This window comes from Thamnophis sirtalis, unplaced genomic scaffold (assembly GCF_051295495.1).
Source record: "Thamnophis sirtalis isolate CommonGarterSnake01/CBP01778 unplaced genomic scaffold, rThaSir2_p1.2 scaffold_7, whole genome shotgun sequence".
NCBI lineage: Eukaryota > Metazoa > Chordata > Lepidosauria > Squamata > Natricidae > Thamnophis > Thamnophis sirtalis.
In genome coordinates this window covers 90,948,844-90,973,027 of record NW_028261387.1, presented here as the reverse complement: position 1 = coordinate 90,973,027, position 24,184 = coordinate 90,948,844, and the positions used below count along the sequence as shown (strand labels likewise).

Genomic DNA, 24,184 nt, shown 5'->3' with positions numbered 1-24,184 from the left:
CCTGCACATTTTCCCCTCTATTGCTATCAACTAGTGAGATATAAAAACGATTGTGACAAAACTCCTTCCTTTTCCGTAAAAGTCAAAACTCTTAGGATGCACATCTTGTAGCACTTCAATTGCTTATTCCTCCCTCTGTGTGATGGGTTTTTGTGTTTTCAGTTAAGTGTGAACCTGTTGATGCAAGGTCCCGTGAGGTAGTAACAAATGCTTGGTTGGTTGATGAATGCCCATTTGGGAATTCCTCAAGGCATCCAGGATTAATTGAAAATGACAGAAGCTGTCACTCTCTAAATCAGCGGCCCCCAACCTTTTGGGCACTAGGGATCGGTTCCGTGGAGAAAGGTTTTTCCGTGGACCAGAGAGGGCGTGGTTTGATGTGCTGCCTGTATCCCATTGTTGTGGCTCGTCAGTGGCCAGCGGAGCTGGTGGCAGACTCAGACAGTGAGGAGGTTGGGGAAGAACATTGGGCAATCCTGGAGTGAGGGGAAGCCTCTGACGAGTGCTCTGCGTTCGGAGGCAGAGCGGGGGCCAGGGCCGTCCGACAGTTATCAGCTGCCTTCAGACTCAGACAACAGTGGGGCAGTAGAACAGCTGGAGCCTGTTCCCAGTGTGCGCATGCGCAGAGCTGCCAGGAGAAGGGAACAGCTAAGGAACAAGGGCCGACTCGGGAGTAAAGGAGCAGGTGGACAGTGAATGGCCCCTCCCATAGGGAATAAAGAGGAGCGAAAGGGGAGTGGAGTTTGCAGGAGACAATTAGTTCAACTCATTAGAATGAAGATCTGGTCCTGACTTCTTGCCAAGTAATTGTCTACTACAGCGTTGAGTTTGGAAGATATCGGCCTGGCAGCTCTCCAAGCCTGATAAAGGTCTGTAGTTGTGAAATCTTTTGAAAGACTGTTGGCCGAGAGTTTGCTGGAGATGAATTCACTTTAACTAAATAAAAGGGGTTTTATCGGGACGAGGAGTCGGCTTCGTGCTTTTGGGAAGCCTAGGTCAGATCACCCATGGATGGGGCTTCCCTTGTTTCACGGCCCAGTTTCTGGGACCAACGGTTGTGGACTCCTGCTCTAAAGTATATTGAGATACCTTTTTTTGTTTTTACAAAACTTTTTTTTGAAGGCATCTGATCTTTGTTTTTCCTTGAAGATGTTTCTCTTTTCATCCAAGGAGCTTCTTCAGTTCTGATTGAATGGTGAAGGATAGAAGGATTTATATTCCTTGCAGTCATCTGATGGTTGTGAGCACACTCTCTGAGGGTCCTTGAAGCCACTTGGAGGCTTATGCAAACCAGTGTTTCTCAACCTTGGCAACTTGAAGATGTCCGGACTTCAACTCCCAGAATTCCCCAGCCAGCATTCGCTGGCTGGGGAATTCTGGGAGTTGAAGTCCAGACATCTTCAAGTTGCCAAGGTTGAGAAACACTGATGCAAACGACCGGAAGACTGCAAGGAATATAAATCCTTCCATCCTCCACAGTTCAGTCAGAACTGAAGAAGCTTCTTGGATGAGAAGTGAAATGTCTTCAAGGAAAAACAAAGTCCAGTTGCCTTTTGAAAAGAAAACACCTTTGCAACAAGGACTGGGATGACTGAGAATCTCCATAGACAGTTGCAAAGGCAAGATAATAATCATGCCATCCTAAATAATATTCTTACGTCCATAGAAAGGGAGCCAGCAGAATCAAAACTTAAATTTATTCTTCGCAGAATTAGGTAAAGGTGACGTAGAATCTTTGAATTTGAGATCCCTTATTACTTAGGTGGCTCAGTGGCTAAGAAGCTGAGCTTGTCGATCAGAAAGGTCGGCGGTTCGGCAGTTTGAATCCCTAGTGCCACGTAATGGAGTGAGCTCTGGTCACTTGTCCCAGCTTCTGCCAACCTAGCAGTTCGAAAGCACGTAAAAGTGCAAGTAGAAAAATAGGAGCCACCTTTGGTGGGAAGGTAACAGCGTTCCGTGCGCCTTCGGCATTTAGTCATGCCGACATGATCACGGAGACATCTTCGGACAGTGCTGGCTCTTCGGCTTTGAAACAGAGATGAGCAGGGCCCCCTAGAGTCGGAAATGACTAGCACATATGTGCAAGGGGAACTTTTATCTTTACCTTTATTATTTGTGCGTCCTTATATGTGTGTCAGACTTGTGAATGTCCTGTTTATCATTCTGTTCTTTAGTTTCCAAAACCCTTTCCCCTAAAAATGGCTTTTATTCCAAGATGGGTGGCTGTGGGCTTAACCATCTTTGTTATTCTTAAATACAAGTGGCATTCTCCTTAAGTTCCCTAAGATATTTTTAAATAAGGAGCAATAAAAAAACATTTCTTCTATTCCTACTGATGTATTCCTCCACTTTGTTTTGACATATAGTTATAGATGGAAGCTTACCAAAGAGAGATCCAACCGAGAATTCAGGAGAAATTTTCTGACAGTGAGATCAAATTATAGGTAATCCCTGATTTACAACAGATTGTTTAGTTCAGAGTTACAACAGCACTGCAAAAAGTAACTTATGGCTGTTTTTCACACTTATGACCATTACAGCCTCCCCATGGTCACATGATCAAAATTTGGATGCTTGGCAACTGGCTCATATTAATCCCCTTTTGAGTTGTTCGCCGCCCTGAGTCCCTCCCGGAGAAGGGCGGTATACAAATAATAAAATTCAAAATTCAATTCAATGACAGTGGCAGTGTCCCCGAATCATGTGACCATCTTTTGCGACTTTCTGAGAAAGAAAGTTAATGGAGAAACCAGATTCACTTAACAACCGTGTTAAACATCTGCAGTAATTCACTTAAGAAAGCTGGCAAGAAAAACCTTGTAAAATTCACCTGACAATCATCTCTGAGAGCAGTGGAAATGCCGGGCTCAAATTGTATTACATTTAATCCATAGCTTCTCTTAATTCACAGCGTAAAATAGCCACGTAGAATTCTCATACACATTCCACGTTTGGCCATCAAAGATGACTTGGTGAATAAGGCATGACATAGGACAGTGATGGCGAAGCTTTTTTGGCTCCCGTGCCAAAAGTGGGGGGAGTGCAAGGGGGTCTTTGCGGGCGTGCGATAACCATAATGCTATAGCAATAGCGATAGCAGTTAGACTTATATACCGCTTCATAGGGCTTTCAGCCCTCTCTAAGCGGTTTACAGAGTCAGCATATTGCCCCCAACAACAATCCGGGTCCTCATTTTACCCACCTCGGAAGGATGGAAGGCTGAGTCAACCCTGAGCCGGTGAGATTTGAACAGCCGAACTGCAGAACTGCAGTCAGCTGAAGTAGCCTGCAGTGCTGCATTTAACCACTGCGCCACCTCGGCTCTATGCGCGTGACACCCCTCCCCTGCTGTTTTTTGCCCTCCGGAGCCTTTAGGGAAGCCTCCTAAAGGCTCCGGAGGGTGGAAAATGGACCTACGGGGAACCAGGAAGTTCAGGAATTGTGACTCTGTAGAGCCAGTTTTTGCCCTCCTGAGCCTTCAGGGAAGCCTCCTGAAGGCCCCTGAAGGCTCTGGAGGTCGAAAAATGGCCCTATGGCCAAACCGGAAGTCCGTTCCCGAACTTCTGATTTGCCCATGGAGCTGGTTTTTTGCGCTCCGGAGGCCCAAGGAAGCCTCCGGAGGGCGAAAAACGGACTCAAAAGAAGGCCAAAGTCAGCTGGCCAGCTCGTGCATGTACGCTAGCCAGGTGACAGGGCAGCGCCTCGCGTGCCCTAACAAATGGCTCAGCGTGCCACAGGTTCGCCATCACGGACATAAGTTAATTAGAAATCATGTCTTGTGGAAAATAGGCTATAAGTATAATACTGAGGTGGCGCAGTGGTCAGAGTGCAGTACTGCAGGCTACTTCAGCTGACTGCTAGCTGCAGTTCAGCAGTTCAAATCTCACCGGCTCAAGGTTGACTCAGCCTCCAATCCTACTGAGGTGGGTAAAATGAGGACCCAGATTGTTGGGGGCAAGAGGCTGACTCTGTAAACAACTTAGAGAGGGCTGTAAAAGCACTTTGAAGCGGTATATACGTCTAAGTGCCATTGCTATATCAGAAGCCATAAAAGAACAACTTATACCGTGTTTCCCCAGAAATAAGACTGGGTCTTATATTAATTTTTGCTCCAAAAGACGGATCAGGGTTTATTTTCTGGTGAGGCCTTGTTTTCTGGAAAACAAACAACCTACTAAATGCATTTGTCTGATTGACAATTTTAACTGGGTCTTATTTTGGGGGTAGGGCTTATATTACGAGCATCCTGAAAAAAATTCATGCTAAGGCTTATTTTCCAGTTGGGAGAAACCAGGTAGGAAAGTAGTACTTATTTTGGGGGAAACCAGGTAGGAAAGGAGTACTTTAAAAATATTTTGCCTAGGTTACCCATACACTAAAAATGAGGCTTCAAACACATGTTGTCTCATGTTGACACTGTGTTTCTCAATCGTGGTGGCTTGAAGATATGTGGACTTCAATTCCCAGAATTCCCCAGCCGTCCTAGCCGGCTGGGGAATCCTGAGAGTTGAAGTCCACACATCTTTAAAATTGCCAAGTTTGACAAACGCTGACTTGCCCAGTAAGTACTTTTATAACCGCACGGATATGCAAACACATCCTCGTCTACCAACATAAATGTTTATTGGCCCCTTGCGAGATATTATGCAAAGCATGTGGCCTGTGGGGCGCTTGAATCCAGCCCATGGGGCCAGCCTAGAAATATCAAAGGACCAGAACCGCGGTGCCTCTGCCAGCCAAAATGGGCCATGTGCAGGGGTGGGTTTCTCACCCCGTTCCAACTGGTTCGGTTGGAACGGGGCCGGCGGCGTCCTCGTGCACGCGCGCAGTGCATGCATGCGTACTAGCGCCTGTGCGATGCTCCAGCTGCTCCTGGAGGATCGCGCAGGCGCTGTATGCGTCCTGCGCATGCGTGGAAGCGCAGAACTCGTCAAAACCGGGTAAGAAACGCGGGCGGACAGGTGGATCCTTTGGCATTCCCGGAAGTTACTTACTTGCGGGGACCGCCGCGAACCGCCTGAAACCCACCCCTGGCCACGTGCAGCCCGCTGTGGCCCGTTTTTGGCCTACCCGGCCTCCTGCAACATTGTGCTGTCTGGAGGGCTCGTGGGGCCTCAGCGCAGCCCGTTTTGGGGCGATGAAGTGCTGCAGGAAGCATCTGTCCCATTTCTCTGCCCCCCTCCCGGGCCGTGGAGGAGAACTACAATGCTGATACGGCCCTCGAAGAAATCCCGTTTTGACACCCCCTGCGCTATATGATAGATTTTTCTATAACTCTTCTTGTAACTATGAAGTGAAGTAGAGATTGTATAGGTAGGAAAGCAAACCAGGATTTAGAATTGGCGAAAAGAATGATTGGTTAGTGTTTGTATAGATCAAGATAACTTGTAAAGTTTTTCAAACAGAGCAAGCATGTTTGAATCAAGGAAAACCTGCATTGCTGAATGTCTGATAAATGTCTCCATTTCATCTATTGTAGAGAAATAATATTGTGGGGTGAGTAAGGCAGTAAGAAATGCAAATAGCCTTGAGTTCCTCCATTGTATACTGCTGCAATTATCCCCAGGAGGTACTATATGGCCTGGTAGTGTAGTACTGTACAGGTACTTGGTCCTCGACTTACAACAATTCATTTAGTGACTGTTCAACATTACAACAGCACCGTTCAAAGTGTCTTATGACTGTTTTTCACACCGTTGTAGCATCCCCATAGAGGTATGATCAAAATTCAGACACTTGGCAACTGACCCATATTTATGACGGTCGCAATGTCCTGGGGGTCATGCGATCCCGTTTTGCGACCTTCTGACCAGCAAGGTCAATGGGGGAATCCAGATTCACTTAACAACGGTGTTACTAACTTTAACAACCGCGATGATTTATTTAGCAACTGCGGTTGTAAAATGGGGCCAAACCCACTTAACAAATGTCTCCCTTAGCAGCATAAAGGTTTGGGCTCAATTTTGGTCGTAAGTCGAGGACTACCTGTATTTTGAGAATTAGGTGATCAGCAGAATGATGGCACGAGGGAACAACCTCTCCCTGGGTCTCAAAGGTGCTTTTCGAAACACAACTGGACTTTCTTAGTTTTTCTTAGTTTTTTTCCTTGAACACGTCTCTCATCCAAGGAACATCTTGGGTTCCGCGAAACGTTTTGAAGAAAAAAAAAAGTCCGGGTGACTTTTGAAAAAAGCACCTTTGGGACAACCACAACCTGGATGACTGAGAACCTCTCTAGGCATTTGTCTTTATGTGTCTAGTTGTCTTGTCATACAGTGCCCTATAGCGCCATCCCAAGAGAAGGAGATGAAACAGTTCATGTCCAGGATGTGAGGGGGTCTGCAGATATTTTCTTAGTCCTCCTTGTTGGGTCTAGGACTTTTAGTCTCTTATCCTTGGCCTCATCTCCTTCTCCGCCAGGGTTTCTCCTCGGGGGCCATTCTCCTCTAGATTTTCTCCTCGGCTGATACGCCCCCACCCATTCACCCTGGCTAATGGGCCACAGCCCCTCCGTCCCACACGCTTCGGCACGGCCCATTCACCAAAGCATCATTCATCCTGGGTTTTTCACCGCCCGGGACAATTAGCCGCCAATCAGTTGGCTAGCTGCCAATGCCGGCAGCCAGAAGCCACGATGCGATTGATTGCATTGATTGGTGGGGTTTGGGGGAGGGGCTGCAGCCAAATGGTTTTAGGAAAGCCAAACGCTTGTTAGAGGAGAAGGAAGGGGAGAGGTGTGTGTGGAAGCTCCCTGTACCTCCCTGATAAAGAACAGGAATGTGGTGGTGAGTGGTAGGGGTAAGTACGCCGGCTTCATCCAAAGGGAAGTGGGAGAGTGAGAAAAAGAGAGAGAAAAAGATCGATTGGACCATGGGGTCTCGCTGCCGGCATTGGCAGCTAACTGATTGGTTGCTAGCTAACTTTCCCAGGCAACAAAAATCCCAGGACTAATTTGCAATTGTAATTTGTAATTTTAATAGATTTGTATGCCGCCTAATCCCAAAGGACTCCGGGCGGCTTATATAAAAGCAATTTAAATAAAAATATTAGAAAAGTTTAAAACACAAGACAGAACGACTTAAAAACAGAGACACAACATGCACTCAATTGTAATGGGGCTGAAGTTCAGTCAAGATCAACAGCCCCAGGCCTGCCGGAACAGCCAGGTCTTAACAGACTTATGGAAGGCCAAGAGAGTGGGGAGAGTCCGGATCTCAGGGGGTAGATCGTTCCAAAGGGCCGGGGCAGCAACAGAGAAGGCTCTCCCCCGAGGAGCTGCCAGATGGCATTGTGTAGCCAACGGTACCCGGAGAAGGCCCGCCCTGTGCGATCTTATTGGGCGCTGGGAGGTATGTTGCAGGAGGCAGTCACGGAGATATCCAGGTCCTAGGCCATGTAGGGCTTTATAGGTAATAACCAGCACCTTGAAGCGTGTCCGGAGACCGATGGGAAGCCAGTGCAGCTCACGGAGGATAGGTGTAACATGGGTGTACCTAGGTACACCCAGTATCGTTCGCGCGGCTGCATTCTGGACCAATTGTAGTCTCCGAACACTCTTCAGGAGCAGCCCCATGTAGAGCGCATGATGCTTCGGCAAATGGGCCGTACCGAAGAGCGTGGGATGTAGGTGCTGTGGCCCATTGTCCAAGGTGAATGGGTGAGGGCATATCAGCTGAGGAGAAAAGCTATTGGAGAATCCCCCTCAAGGAGAAACCCTGGCGGAGAAGGAGGCGCGGCCAAGGGCAGGAGACGGAAAGTCCCATTCTGTCTTGTCAGCTTGCTCACAGGAGCCAAGTTCTAGAGTGGAAGATAGGCAAGAAATGGCTGTTCGACTTGGAGAGCTAAACTCAGAAATCAGGGGCCAGGTTTCGACCATTGGGCCATTCCCTTTGCACGGAGCTGCTTGGACCCAGTCTAAACCTTCATGCCCGTCGTTCCATCTGCACTCTACATATTCCATCTGAACCAGATCACCTTCTGTTTTCCCATTCATTCATTCTTCCCCCTCAGTTCTTTCTTGCCTTCCTTCTTTCCTTAATGGGTGCCCCCTCCCCTGGTTCCATCTCCATTCATCGACCATGGAAAACTTTCCCGAGACGCCTTTTCAAGTCAGCGACGACCCAAAGCCACATCTCGCCACGGCCCCTGCTTCTACTGCTGCTGCTTATTGAAAGACTGTTGAATTTTTGAATGGCTTAAAAGGGAGCCCCCTCTCCTCCCCCCCATGGTGGTTTTGGAAGTGACCCCCCGCCCCGCTTGTCTCTCCCCTTTTTTTCTCTTGTCTCGTTTTGATTTGTCTCCGTGTCCAGTCAGAAGGTCAGCTTGAAAGAGCGTGTCTTCTCCAGTCCCCGAGGTGCAACCACGAAAAGTAAAAGTTCTCCTCAGGGCTCAAGTGTCCGGAGATCCCCCAGCGCAGACCAGAGTGTGGAAGATAGCCCAAGCAAAGTCCCCAAGAGTTGGAGTTTTGGAGACCAGAGTCGGGCCCGGCAAGCTTTCCGCATCAAAGGAGCCGCGTCCCGTCAGAATTCGGAAGGTAAGGTGGAAGGGATGGTCCGTGTGTTGTAGAAAAAACAGGACACGCAAGCCAGCTCTTCAGAGAAGGAATAGTTTATTTGCGCAGGTTCATAGCAAATGGCCTGAACAATGGCCTGAACAATGAGTGACAGGCAGGAAATCCCTTATATAGTTTATCGCATTCAGATAAAACCATTTGTTAGTTTTGGAAACACCCCTCAAGTATGCCCTTGAGTTACAGCAATATTATATTTACAGGAAGTTATAATACATAGTCAGCCAACGGAGCAGAGTAGCTCATATTTTGAGGAACTTAAATGTGTCTTCCAGACAGATTTACAGTCAAGCCAGCAAATACATTAAAATAGAGACTTTGCTTCAGCAGTTTTCATGTGCTTCTAACATGTGTCTAACCGCACCATGTCCTAAAAGCAAACCTTTGCAATTTCTATATATGAACAGTTAAAGCTTAATATCATGAAACCCTAGTTTGGTTCAGGCTTGAGGCCTACCTTGGTTCAGTCTGTCACCTCACGTGCATGACTTAGTCTGTGTTTGTCTTGAGAGGCTTTGGCGGGAGAAAGGAGACAGTAGCAAATTTTAGATAGTCCTCCACTTACACCATGTATTATATCTCCCAAACCATTCTTACTTCCATATACATGTATTAACCACTTTATAGATTGCCTTTTGTTCTCTAAACTTCTCACTTTTTGTTGAAGCTTATCTTCAACTTCAACATCACGTCAGGGTTCCAAATATCATCCAAAAGTAAATCAGAGTCCAAGGCAAAAGATTCCTCAAAGTTACAATTTATTAGAGGAGCCATGTTGGCACATCTGGGAAAACCCGAATCTGAAAGCTTCCCAGTTTTCACACCCAGTTGAAAGTTCATGATCTTGCCCCCACACTCACAAGCCCATCACATGGTCCAATCTCCCACTGCCACGCTGACAGTTCCACCCATCCAGTTCCGGCCAGGTGCAGAAACAAAGGATGACCTTGGCTTTCTAGAAAGAATTTTGTTATGGCTACATATCACCCAACTCCATATAATCCCCTTTCCCATTTTCCCACAATAGAAAATGAATAGTAGAAAGTGTGGCAGGCAGAAACCTAAAAGGAAAAGATGGCTTGCAGGTCTGACACATCCTCTGTGATTATCTATATTTTCCATTTTAGCCCACTACTCCACTTTAGCCCACTAAGAGCCAAGGTGGCGCAGTGGTTAAATGCAGCACTGCAGGCTACTGCTAGATCAGCAGGTCAGCGGTTCAAATCTCACCGGCTCAGGGTTGACTCAGCCTTCCATCCTTCCGAGGTGGGTAAAATGAGGACCCAGATTGTTGGGGGCGATATGCTGACTCTGTAAACCGCTTAGAGAGGCCTGAAAGGCCTATGAAGCGGTATATAAGTCCACTGCTATTGCTATTGCTATTACTACTCACTCTTCGTGTATTTGCTTTGCAGTTTGATCATCATCCTTTCCCTGTACATAACAAGCCATCTTCCCATTCTTCTTTCATACATTCTTTTGGGTACAATCCACATTCATCCATTATCCCCACTGTTCTTTAACCACACGCTTTTAAAATAATCAATTTTAACTACATTCAGCTTTCTTTTATGCTTGTCACAACATACTCAGATCCAGTTTCCATACAATGTAACAGTGTTTTTCAACCTTAGTAGCTCTAACAATTCCTGTTGGCCAGTTGGGGTAGTCTAGGAGTTGAAATGCCATTCCTTAGGACGAGAAACATTGTGTCAGAGTTCTAAATAGCATCCAAAAGTAAATCAGAGTCCAAGGCAAAGTATTGCTCAAAGTTCCAATTTATTAAGAGAGCCATGTTGGCACATCTGGGAAAACCCGAATCTGAAAGCTTCCCGGTTTTCCCCACCCAGTTGAAAGTTCAAGATCTTGTCCCCACACCCACAATCCATCACATGGTCCAATCTTCTTCTTCCACGCTGGCATCCACACCCAGCTGCTTCCGGTCAGGACAAAGGATGACATTGGCTTCTAGTAAAGAATGAAAACAATACATTCCACAATCCTACTACTGTCTATTCCCCCCTCCCATCAACTATACTAAAGAAACAGCATAATGAAATAAGAGAAAGTGTGGCAGGCCAAAATTCTAAAAGGAATATAATTGCAGGCCTGACATAAAGCCAATGGGGAAACCAGATTCACTTAACAACCGTGTTACTAATTGAAGAACTGAAGTGGGCTCAATTGTGATCATAAGTTGAGGACTACCAGTAAGTTTTGTCCCCGTTTTTACAATCTTTTTTGTCGCTAACTATCTTAATCAGTACTTATGGCACCCTGGTGACACAGTGGTTAGAATATAGTGTGGCAGTTGTGATGACCCGGGGCGTGGCGCAAAGGCAACACAGCCAGAGAAACTGGTATGAGTTTCTTTATTAACACCAACTGTGCCCCCAATGCAGTGGTGGTTTCCGTATCCTGGTGCAACCGGTACGGTGCAATGGGGCTTGCCGTCCACCACATGAATGTGTGCAACATGCACATGCGTACTTGCCACCCACGATGCTCCGCAACGCCTCCGTAACACTCCAGCTGCTCGGCGGAGCATTGCGCAGGCGCTGTACGCTCCGTGCACATGTGCTGAAGTTCCGAAAACCTCAAATACTGGTAAGGAGCGCAGGTGGGCGGGTGGGCCCTCCGGAGCATCGTACTGGAACGGTGCATGGTGCTCCCGGTAGGCACCAGTATATCCGTACAGGGGCATACCAGTCATAAACCACCACTACCCCAACATCCCTTTCAACTCTCCGGCCTGGGAAAAAATTCTTCCACAAACCTTTGGCTGAAAATACCTCAGTTCAAATATTGTAAGCAGAAAACCTCCAACCATAAATCCAACAAGGCAAGATAAGGTAATTAATCCGGCCGGGCAAGCAAGTTAAGGAGTTCCAGAAGTGAAATAGCACGGCAGTAAATCAAACCAGTTGGGAAGATGCCAGGAACTCATTTAAGCAGTTAACAACAGATGAACTCAGCGTTTGTTCCCGACAACCCCCCTCCTCCTATTTGCCTCTCCTTTAAACTCCATCCCCAGGTGTGCCTGGTGAAGGGAATTGGGACCCTTTCCTTGCTCGTAAGCCACGCAACCCACATTGCTCTTTTCTGCGTTCTTCCCTGCATGCCCTAGGATGAGGAGGGGATGGCTCTTGGTCTTCATCTGAAACCCCTCTCTCTTGTTTTACCTCTCCTCTCCTCTGCTCGGGCTGACTTTGCCCTTCCCCAGTTTCCTCCACAGTCAACGGAGCCACTCTTCCGCTCTCTGTCAGCTGTTCATCATTCCCTGGACTCCAATGATTTGTTAGCCGCCCTGAGTCCCCTCCAGGGAAAAGGGCGGCATATAAATATAATAAAATGAATGAATGAGGGCAGGACATCAGGCTAACTCTGCTCACAGCCTGGAGTTCGATTCTGACTGGCTCAAGGTTGACTCAGTCGGTGAAATGAGTACCCAGATTGTTTGAGGCAACATGCTGACATGGTGACCTGCCCAGAGAATGCTGTAAAGCGCTGTGAAGCGATATATGTCTAAATGCTGTTGCTATTATGAAGGTTACAATAGCCTGATCCCATTTTACGACCTTCTGACAAGCAAAGTCGAAGGGGAAGCCAGATTTGCTTAACAACCTTGATACCAACTTAATAACTGCAGTGGTTAGAATGCAGTACTGCAGGCTACTTCTGCTGATTGCCGGCCACCTGTAATTTGACAGTTCGGATCTCACCATGCTCAACGTTGACTCAACTTTCCGTCCTTCCAAGGTCGTTAAAATGAAGACCCATATTGTTGGGGGCAATTGTCTGACTCTGTAAACCACTTAGAGAGGGCTGTAAAGCAGTGGTGAAATTCAAATTGTTTTATTATCGGTTCTGTGGGCATGGCTTGGTAGGCGTGGCAGGGGAAGGAGACTATAAAAGTCCCCTCCCCTCCCCACTCCAGGGGAAGGATATTGCAAAATCTTCATTCCCACCCCACTCTGGGGCCAGTGAGAGGTATATTTGCTGGTTCTCCGAACTACTCAAAATTTCCACTACCGGTTCTCCAGAACCTGTCAGAACCTGCTGGATTTCACCCCTGCTGTAAAACATTGCAAAGCGGTATATAAATCTAAGTCAGAGGTGCAGAGGTGGGTTCCTACCAGTTCGCACCTATTCGGTAGAACCGGTTCGTCAAATCTACCGAACCGGTTAGAAGAGGTTCCACCAGTGGACCCGGAAAGCAGGCCACACCTACAGAAGGGGTTCCAACATTTTTTGAAACCCACCTCTGCAGAGGTGATATTCAGTCTGTTCGGACCGGTTCGCCCAAACCAATAGCAGATATTGTGGGTGGGCCCACTTCACCCCACCCCACCCCACCTGGTTCTATGCCATCCTTTTTAGGCACTCCTTTTAGCCAAAGCACATGCGCGGAAGGCAGAACACATGCCCGGACGGGGCGTGCGTGAGCAAAGCGAGCGCATGCGTGCACGCTCACATTTGCGAAGCGGTAGCGAAGGTAAGTGAATAGCACCCCTGATCTAAGTGCTATTGCTATTCACTTAACAACTGACAAGAAAGGTCGCAAAATGGGACAAAATTAACAAGTATCTTATTCAGCAACAGAAACTTTGGGCTCAGTTGTGGTTGTAAAATGAGGACTACCTGTAGCAAGCTGCAAAATACAATGTCAAATCAGGTAAACCCAATTCCTCCACTTTCCTTTACATCTTCTAACTCCTTATCTTTAACTCATGTTTCTCTTCCCCCTCATACAAAACCTAAATATATCCTTTCGCCACTGTTTAACTGGGCCATGTGGGACGTCTTCGGACAGCGCTGTCTCTTCGGCTTTGAAATGAAGATGAGCACCGTCCCCTAGAGTCAGGAACGACTAGCACATATGTGCGAGGGGAACCTTTAACCTTTACCTTTTTAACTGGGCCCTAAGTTATCAAAGTAGGTATTGTCTGGAACAAAAACATCATTCTGGGCAAGACATCCTTTTTCTATTCCTGATTTCACAAGAAAACGTTAAGTGTGCTTTCGTTTCCCTTAGGATAATGCAACTCCCTTCGTTTTAATGTAGCATTTTTTTGCAGCCATAAATTGCACCTTTTAAATGCCTTTTAATCCTGGAAACCATCCAAAGGCCTTTGGAAAGCCACGAAATGGATCATTCAATACAGCGAGTAAAAATCTAAGTGCTTCTCCAGATAAACCTTTCAGCAGAAAGCGCATAAATATTTGGATTTGGATTGGATTTATTCGACTTGTATGCCGCCCTATTCCCAAAGGGGCTCAGGGCGGCTGAACAAAAGCCAAGGGGAGGGGAACAAATACAAAAAAGTAAGACAAAAAAACAAGACAACAATACAAACAATTTAAAAAACACAACAAGCGCAACCAATTCGAGTAGGGGTGGAACTCAACAACCCCAGGCCTGCTGGGACAGCCAGGTCTTAACGGCTATACGGAAGGCCTGAAGGGTGGCGAGGGTCCGAATCTCCACGGGGAGATCGTTCCAGAGAGCCGGAGCAGCCACAGAGAAGGCCCTCCTCCGGGTGGTCGACAGCCGGCATTGGCCGGCAGATGGAATTCGGAGGAGGCCTAATCTGTGGGATCTAATGGGTCTATGGGAGGTAATTGGCAGAAGGCGGTCTCTCAAATATGTCCCCCCCCCAATCATTTGATTGATTTGATTTGATTGATTTGATTTGATTATACTTATATGCCGCCCTTTTCCCCCCGAAGGGGACTCAGGGCGGCTCACAATTCAAATCAGGGAAGGGGGATACAGACAAAAAATAAAAGACGAAACATAACAATACATAATTTAAAAACACACAACAGTCATACCATTCGAGACGGGGGCAACAGCTCTTTAGCCCCAGGCCTGTCGGAACAGCCAGGTTTTAACGGCTCTTAAATCTCTTTAATCATCTCTTTCATTGCTTGCTTTTCTTGCCAATTTGTGTTTATGTTCTATCTGCCCCAGTCTGAGGTTCTCCCTGTTGAATATCTGTCTTCTCACTCCTTTCTTCCCGTCTGGCTTAGAAGCAAGCCTCCCCGGAGAGGACATGCCTGATCCTGACAACAAGAGCTGCAACTGTGAATTTCTGACCGAAGACCTTACACCAGGCCTTAAAGCCAGCATCCGGGCAGTGTGGTAAGTTGTGTGTCCACATAACGTAAAACTGTGACCACCGGAAGCGGCGTTCAAAAGGCCGCTGCTATTAATGAGGATTTATAAGGGACTGTGTCGGCCTCAAATGAAGGAAAGATTTCAATCAATACAACCAGAATAGAACTGGATGGGACCTTTGAGGTCTTCTAGTCCAACCCCCTGCTCAAGCAGGAGACCCAATTTAGAAAAATGGCTGTCCAATCTCTTCTTAAAAACAGGGGTGAAATTCAAACTTTTTTACTGGCTGGCTTGGTGAGCGTGGCTTGGTGGGCATGGCAGAGGAAAGAATACTGCAAAATCTCCATTCCCTCCCCACTCCACAGGAAGGATACTGAAAATTTCCATTCCCACCCCACTCTGGGGCCAGTCAGAGGTGGCATTTGCCTGTTCTCCAAACTACTCAAAATTTCCGCTACCGATTCTCTAGAACCTGTCAGAACCTGCTGGATTTCACCCCTGCTTAAAAACCTCCAGTGATGAAGCACCCACAACTTCTGATGGCAAGCTGTTCCACTGGTTAATTGTCCTGACTGTTAGGAAGTTTCTCCTTAATTCCAGGTTGCTTCTCTCCTTGATTAATTCCCATCCATTTTTTTCTTGCCTTGCCTTGTGGTGCTTTGGAAAATAAATCGATCCCCTCCTCTTTGTGACAGCCTCTCAAATAGTGGAACACTGCTATCATGTTCCCACTAGTCCTTCTTTTCTCTAGACTGGCCATACCCAAATCCTGCAACCGTTCTTCATAGGTTTTTGTCTCCAGACTTTAAATCATCTTAGTTGCCCTTCTTTGCACTTTTTCCAAAGTCTCAACATCTTTTGTGGTGACCAAAACTGGATGCAGTATTTCAGGTGTGGCATTACTAAGGCTTTATAAAGCGGTACCAATACTTCACATGTTAGTACTCCGTTATAAAGCCTTGGAAAGAAATATCCGGGACAAACTGTGTGATTTGGTTGTCGAGATCGTCGAATTACGATCACAATTGGGCACAAAATTTATGTTGCTAAGCAAGAGTTTTGTTAAGTGAGCTTTGACCCATTTCACAGCCTTGTTTGCCACAGTGCTTAAGTGAAACACCGTTGTCGTTAGATTTGGAACACGGTTGTAAAGTTAATCTGCATTCCTCATTGACTTTGCCAATGTCAGAAGGTCAGAAAAGATGACCTTTATGACATTGCAACTGTCATAAACACATGCCAGTTGCCAAGCATCCACATTCGGATTACGTGATCTTCGGGATGCTGCAATGGTTATAAGTTTGGGAAAAGGTCATAAGTCACTTTTTCCAGTGATGTTGTAACTTCAAATGGTCAATAAATGAATGGTTGTAAGTCGGGGACTACCTGTATTCTTGGGTGTACTTCCCTTGCAAGGTGGACATTTATCAGGTATTGATAGCATTATTGTTTACAGCAGTGTTTCTCAACCTTGGCAACTTGAAGACGTGTGGACCTCAACACCCAGAATTCCCCAGCTGGCTGGGGAATTCTGGGTGTTGAAGTCCACACGTCTTCAAGTTGCCCAGATTAAGAAACACTGGTTTAAAGCAATATATTTCCAGTCTCCTCTTGTGATGCCATCCAAATACAGATGGACAGTTAGAAAGAATAAACCACTGCAGGGTTTCTTCTTGTCACTCTGCTTTTCTGCTTTAGCATCATGCGGTTCCTGGTTTCCAAGCGAAAATTCAAGGAGAGTCTGCGGCCGTACGATGTGATGGATGTCATTGAACAGTATTCAGCAGGACATCTGGACATGCTTTCCAGGATCAAAAATCTTCAATCCAGGCAAGTCTTCTCTTTTTCATCTCTGGTGGCTTCTGGTATCCATTATTACTCGTAGTTGACCAAGGTAGGGTTTGGTATTTTGGAACACGATGTTGAGATGATCAATATATCAGAAGAAGTGAAAGTGGTTGTTTGAATGCGGATTGACCATCTTCTCTGGTCTCCATTGGGCTGTTCTTGAAAGTGTTATATCTTTGGGGGTATATTCAGGAAGTGAGAAGTAGACTTTAGCACAAATGGAAATTATATTTGGCATATCGTTTATTTTTTTGTAAAACAAAAAAAAAAAAGGAACATCAGCCTGAGTAAATTGTTCTCCAAACTGGACAATATACTGGGAAGTATAGATAGTCCTCGACTTACAACCATTCATTTAGTGACCATTCAAAGTTATATTACCACTGAAAAAATTACTTATGACCATTTTTCACATCATTGCAGCATCCCCACGACTATATGATCAAAAGTCAGTCACTTGGCAACTGGCAAGTAGTTATGATGATTGCAGTGTCCTGGAGTCACGTGATCCATTTTTGTGACCTTCTGATAGGCAAGGTCAATGGGGAAGCCAGATTCACTCAATAATCATGTTACTAACTTAATAACTGCAGTGATTCACTTAATATGTGTGGCAAGAAAGGGCACAAAATGGGACAAAACTCACTGAATTGTCTTGCTTAGCAACAGAAACGTTGGGCTGAATTTTGGTCATAAGTCGAGGACTACTTGTAGTATTTTCTGATTCTGGGGGATTTCACCGTTTTCACCTTTGTAGGGACATTTATAGACGTTGATGAAGATGAAGAGTGGGTGTTGAAAAAGCTCACCTTCTTATTTTACATGTTTTGTATCAGCAGTGCACATAAAAACGCTACCCAGAGCCCCTTGCTCCTGAGATGAGCAGCTACGTGAATTTGATAAGTAAATGAAAATAAAAAACAGGTGGAGCTTTGATCACAGGCACGATTTTGACTTTTTTGGATGCTCCCAAATGCCTCGAAGACCCCCCACAGACCCCCCGTTATCTGTTGTGTTCAATATTCAACATTTCTGCATGTGTAAGGGGTATATAAGAGAATAACGGATTTGGAAGGAACCTTAGAGGTCTTGCGCAGAATCCTCAAACTCTCAAGCCTTTGTTACAGGATCCGAGACCACCCATAGGGGCGAGAAGGGAATTTTTATTTTTTTATATACCATATTTTTCAGAGTATGACGCACCTTTCCCACCCTAAAAGATGGTGGAAATTTGGGTGCATCTTATACTCCAAATATAGCTTTTTGGAAGCTTTTTTTCCAGCCCTAATGAGGTGCTCATTAGGCAAAGCACGGAAGATCAGAAGATCGCTTCACTCATTAGCACCTCGTTAGGGCTGAAAAAAATATTTTCCCCCGGTGGGTTCCTTCCCGCTGGGAGAAGCCAAGGAAAAAAGATTTGAAGACTGCCTTAAGAGGTACTTCTTTTGTCCAGTTTCTATTTTGGGGAGATAATCCTCTCAAGGGCAAGGCAGAAAGTTCCTGTGGCTAGGTGATTTCTATTCTTTTGGGGATAATCCCTTTAAGGGCAAGGCAGGGATTTTTCCTATGGGCTGTCCTCAGTTTTCTCAATGGTTTCCTTCAGGCAAGTGCTGGGCTGGTTTGTTGATTCAGCTTTGTTACATTTTAAGTGCTTTTGGCTGAATGCCCAGTTCTAGTTAAGATCCCCCACCCCGTTCAATCGTGTATGATTCTTGGCGATAATCCTTGCCGTTTTCTTGGCAAGGTTTTTCTGAAGTGACTTGCCATGGTCCCCTTCCTAGGGTTGAGAGACCATTCAACTTTTTAACCAACCTTTAATTTCAGCTGCCGATTCTACAACCATGTATAACATTTCTGCTTTCTCCTTATCCCCCCTCTTTTCTTTTCTTTTTTACTATTTTTGCAAGCGGGTTGTGTCATTCCTGTCTCTTGTTCCACCCCATGTATATGTATATTGGCTTTCTTTGAGCGTCTTCATTTCCCAAATGGGTTGATGTGCTTTCCATGGATGGCAGCAATACGGCGTTTTCATTTTTCGCGCCGTGCGCGGTCTTGAGTCCTTCCTCAGAAAGGGGAGGGCAATGTTGTGGGTTTTGTGGTTGTTGCAATGGAATATTTTCATGCATTTCCCAACCTGTCTGTTCATACTTAGCCTGCTCATTGCTGACCAGTGATTCCTTTCACAAGGAGTTCCTTTGGATCCTTCCCAAAGAAGGATTGTTCCATTGTCGCTGAAAAAACCCACCACTTTTTAACAACCATCCTAAATGGTCAGATTGTTTGAATACTCGTTTTTTAAAAATTTTCTAAGCAGAGGTAATCTCCCCCCCACTTTCATTTCTCGATTTTGAAAGTTTTCTCCCCCTGCAAAGTTCCCGATTCTTTCTCCGACATGTTGCTTCATTGTGTGTTTTGCTGGTGTGTTTGTTTTTTCTGATTTATTTTTGCCAGGATAGATATGATTGTGGGTCCCCCACCCTCTTCAACTCCCCGGCATAAGAAGTATTCAGCCAAAGGATCGCCCCAATACTCACCTAGGTTAGGACAGAGGCAATGTTTGTTCTGAGCTTCTCACATGCTTCCCGCGGAATCTTTTCATGCCATGTTCAGAGATGCTCTTGATCACATCCTGCTGATTTCATCGCCCCCCCCTTCCCGGAATGGCTTGCTCTCCTGGATCTGCTTAATTTTTTTTTAATTTTTAAAGGCACTGAAGATGGGTCTTCACACCATGCCGCCTTAGACACAGCCAGGAGCACTTCTGCAATAATCTGATTTTTATGATGTTGAGATCATTTTTAATGCATGGAATGCATTTAGCTTCTGTAGTGTCTATCACTATGAAATACAGCCTTGGCATCCATAAAAGCCATTCCTGCAGAGAGAGAGAGAGAACAATTGGGTCCCATTACAGGTAATCCTAAGGGACACTGAGCTTGTCGATCAGAAAGGTCACCAGTTCGGCGGTTCGAATCCCTAGCGCCGCCTAACGGAGTGAGCTCCTGTTACTTGACTCAGCTTCTGCCAACCTAGCAGTTCGAAAGCATGTAAAAAATGCAAGTAGAAAAATAGGAACCACTTTGGTGGGAAGATAGCAGCATTTTGTGCTCCTTCGGAGTTAAGTCATGCCAGCCACATGACCACGGAGACGTCTTCAGACAGTGCTACCTGTTCGGCTTTGAAATGGAGATGAGCACCGCCCCCTAGAGTCAGGAACGACTAGCACATATGTGCAAGGGGAACCTTTACCTTTACAGGTAGTCCTTGATCCAAAGCTGTTTTTTCAAGAGGCAACTGGATTTTCTTTGTTTTTCCTTGAAGAGGTTTCGCTTCACATTTAAGAAGCTTCTCCAGTACTTCAGTTCTACAGAACTGAAAAAGCTTCCTGGATGAAAGTCCAGTTACCTCTTGAAAAAGGACCTATGGGACAACCATGACTGGATGACTGAGAATCACCATACCCAGATAGTCCGTCCATTTAGTGACCATCTGAAGTAACAACGGCAGTGAAAAAGGTGACTTATGACCGTTTTCACGGTTATGACCATTGCAGCATCCCCGTGGTCAAGTGATCAAAATTCAGTCGCTTGGCCCCTGGTTCATATTTATGACGGTCGCAGTGTCCCGTGGTCCCCCTTTGCAGCCCCTCTGACAAGCAAAGTCAGTGGGGAAGTCAGATTCACTTAACAGCCGTGTTACTAATTTAACAACCGCAGTGATTCACTTAACAATTGTGGCAAGATAGGTCCTAAAATAGGGCGCTGTCTCGCTTAGCAACAGAAATGTTGCGCTTCATTGTGGCTGTAGGTGAGAAGAGTCTGTACAACGATACTAAAATATATCGGGGAAGATTTTTAGCTAGTCAAAAGTTTGGAAGTTGAGTCCTAATATCTGGACTTCTTTCCTTTTTGGTTTGAAACGTTTCACTGAGTAGCTTTTTCAGCTAAATGTTTCAAACCACAAAGAAAAACTGTCCAGTTGCCATGACTTCGATCTGTGACCAAAGGTCTTAATGACCACTGCAAAAATGTTCCATCTGGTCACACGATGCCTCGACTTACAACCACAACGACTTAGAAGCATAATTCTGGGCTCAATTAGAACCATCAGTTGAGGACTACTGTACCTCAAATAATAAAAGGAGAGAGGACATGGTGTGACTCATTTGGTTGGAAAGCATGGATGTACTGTTAAGGATAAAATAGTGTGCTATTTTTTTCCAGTCCTTCTTACTAAAATCCAGCAAGGTAGTTCCCCCTTTCAATGTAATTAATAAGTGATAATAATAATCCACCAGTATAATTAATCATAACCCACTAGTACATCAACAGAGAGCAAATCCCACTCCCTTTGAGCCATGATGATGTTATCTGGTTGGGTAATGAAAGATCTGCAAGAAAACAACAACCAATGTGAGAGAGCAGCAAGGACCCCATGTCATTGGTCGTCGCTGTCCTCCTCCTCCCTCCTCCTCCCCCTCCTCCCCCTCCCTTCCTCCCCTCCTCCTCTTCTTCCCATCTACTTCTCCTCGCCACCTCCTTTATCTCCCTCCTCCTCTTTTCCTCCCCTCCTCTTTCACTTCTTCCCCTTCTCCTCTCTCTCCCTCCCTCCCATCCATCCCTCTTCTTCCCTACCTCCTCTCTCTTCCCCCTCCCCCTTCTTTCTCCTTCTCTACTTCTTCCCATCCTCCTCCTCTCCACCTCCTCTCTTTCCTCCTCCTCCTCCTTTCCTCCCCTCTCCTCTTCCACTTCTTCCCTTCTCCTCTCTTCCTCCTCCCCCTCCCCTCCTTCCCTCTCCTTCCCCCACATCCCCCTCTACCTCCCCTCCCCAATCCTTCTCCACTTCTTCCCATCATCCTTCTCTCCACCTTCTCTCTCTTCCTCCCTCCTCCTCCTTTTCCTCCCCTCCTCTTCCACTTCTTCCCTTCCTCCTCTCTTCCTCCTCCCCCTCCCCTCCTCTTCTTCTTCCCCACCTCCTCCTATTTCTCCCCTCCCTCTCTCCCCCTCCTTCCCCTCTTCCTCCCCTCCTTCTTCTTTTCCCCCTCCCCTCCCCCTTCCTCCTCCTTCTCCACTTCTTCCCACTCTTCCTCCTCTCCACCTCCTCTCTCTTCCTCCCCTCCTCCTCTTCTTCCCATCTATTCCTCCTCTCCACCTCCTCTTCCTCCCTCCTCCTCCTTTTCCTCCCCTCCTCTTCCACTTCTCCTCCTCTCTTCCTCCTCCTCTCCCCTCCTTCCCCTCTTCTTCCCCTCCTCCTTCTTTCCCCCCTCCCTCCCCCTTTCTCCTCCTTCTCCACTTCTTCCCATCCTCCTTCTCTCCACCTCCTCTCTCTTCCCTCCTCCTCTTCCTCCTCCTCATTCTCCCTGATACATCTGCTAAAAAAACAAAACAAAACCAAGCTCAGAGAGTACCAAGGACCTCATTATTAATAGCTAACTTAAAAAATAGCTATTCATTTTGAAAAGCTCCTTAGAGGAGGGACAAGATCAACGTACAATAAATAAATATAAACAGGGATTACACTATTACTATGCTGCTGTTTTGTATTACAATGTTTTGACGGCCCATCAAAGGCAAATTGGGGAACATTTGTGCAGCCTTTGATGGACAAAAGGGACTGGATCCTGTGCCTAGGCCAGAGGTCGGCAACCTTAAAAACTAAAGAGCCACAAAGGTCCTAACTGGAAGCCCCCGTTCAATTCTGGAGCCGACCGGAAGTCCTGTTTCCCCACCATAGAGTCTCCTCCTAGCCCGGCATCCTCTTTCCTCTACCTGTCCTAACCAAAAGCCCTATCAATTGTGGAGCTGACCGGAAAACCCGCTGTCAGCGTTCCAAATATCATCCAGAATTAAATCAGAGTCAAAGGCATAGCTTTCTTCAAAGTTCCAATTTAATAAGAGAGACATGTTGGTACAATCTGTGGAAACCCGAATCTGAAGGCTTCCGGAGTTTCCCACCCAGTTGAAAGTTCAAACCCTTGGCCCCACACCCACAAGTCCATCACATGGTCCAATCTTCCTCTGCCATGCTGGCATTTCCATCCATCTGTTTCCTGTTAGGTGCAGAGGTGCGGAGACAAAGGATGACCTTGGGCTTCTAGAAAGGAATGTTTTATTTTGACAACACACATTCTACTCCTTACGATTCCCCCCTCCCAATTCCCCACTAATGAAACAGCATAGTAAAGAAAGAGAGAGGGTGTGGCAGGCCAAAGATCCTAAAAGGAATATGACTGCAGGCCTGACAGGCGGCCTCTCCTCAGAAGAAAAAGGTTTTCTAAAAAGAGAATAACATAAAAGTTAACATAACAAAATTAACCACCTCTCCCCCCCACCAGGGGGACCCTTTGGCTTATCGGGAAAACACCCGCCTCTTGCTGTAGAGTCGCCTTCTGGCGCGCCCTGCTCCCCCCGCCCCCAAAACCAGAAGCTCCTCTCAATATTGTGGTGCTGACTAGTGACAGAGAGCCGCAGTAGTTGGATGAAAGAGCCACATGTGGCTCCAGAGCCGTGAGTTGCTGACCCCGGGCCTAGGCTGTGCTCAGAAGACAAGTTATTCGAAAAGGACATACATCATTTCCCGGCTCTTCATTAAGAAAAAAAACCATTGATCTTTCTTTCTTTTTTTTCCTCTCTTTTTCCCCTCTCTTGGCTGGGCATCAATTTCGAGCAATTTTGGGTTTTGCTAACTGCTTTTTGGCAGAGGCCGGATACGCAGATGTTGTTCTTTGCATGTTCCTGGAAGCATGGAGTGTAATGTAGCATGAGGGATTAAAAAAAATGCATTGTGTCGCAGCCCGCATTTCTTTCCGATATCATTTCAAAGAAAGAAAAGCATTATTTCAAAGGATGGCAATGTAGAGAAAACTTGTTGTCCTTCATGCGTTCAGTGGAGATCGATCAGGGTGCAATCAAATGCCATTGTTTGATTGACAGGAGTGCCATCAGAACAAAATCACACCAATTAAACAGAATCACAGCGTAACCGAGTTGGAAGGGACCTTGGGGGTCTTCTAGTCCAACCCCCTGCTCAAGCAGGAGACCCTATATTATTTCACACAAATGGTTGTCCAATCTCTTCTTCAAAACCTCCAGTGTTGGAGCACCCACAACGTCTGGAGAGGCAAGTTGTTCCACTGATTATCCTGTTTCCCTGAAAATAAGGACTCCCTGGATAATAAGCCCAATCGGGGCTTTTGAGCGCATGTGCTAAAATAAGCCCTCCTCAAAAACAGTGCAACACAACAGCAGCCCTGAGGTGACCACGCTCGCCGTCTCCTGCACCTCAAAAATAATAAGACCTCCCTGAGAATAAACCCAAGTGCTTATTTCGGGGGGTCAAAAGAAAATAAGACCCTGTCTTATTTTCGTGAAAACATGGTAATTGTTCTCACTGTCAGGAAATTTCTCCTTAATTTTAGGCTGGAGCTCTCTTTGATAAGCTTCCATTCATTCCTTCTTGTCAAAAGAAAAGTAGAGAAATGCATTCACAGGAATAGAGGAAATGCTTATTTTACTGCCTTTTATTTAATCACACAGTATCTCAGGGAACTTAAGGGAGAATGCCACTTTTGGACTTCAGGAACCACTAAATTCTTAATTTTAATTATAGAGCCGAGGTGGCGCAGTGGCTAGGGGTGCAGTACTGCA

The 24,184-nt window shown here is 46.1% G+C and overlaps 1 protein-coding gene across 1 annotated transcript in view; it reads left to right on the top strand.

Annotated features, from left to right (window-relative positions):
* Positions 1 to 24,184, top strand: part of KCNQ2 (potassium voltage-gated channel subfamily Q member 2) — a 97,583-nt gene that overhangs the window by 62,594 nt on the left and 10,805 nt on the right. Inside the window, exons 13-16 of the mRNA XM_087720871.1 lie at positions 8,310 to 8,533; positions 14,603 to 14,714; positions 16,389 to 16,520; positions 18,990 to 19,076. Coding sequence (XP_087576997.1) covers positions 8,310 to 8,533; positions 14,603 to 14,714; positions 16,389 to 16,520; positions 18,990 to 19,076 — 555 coding nt within the window. The remainder of the gene's footprint in view (positions 1 to 8,309; positions 8,534 to 14,602; positions 14,715 to 16,388; positions 16,521 to 18,989; positions 19,077 to 24,184) is intronic.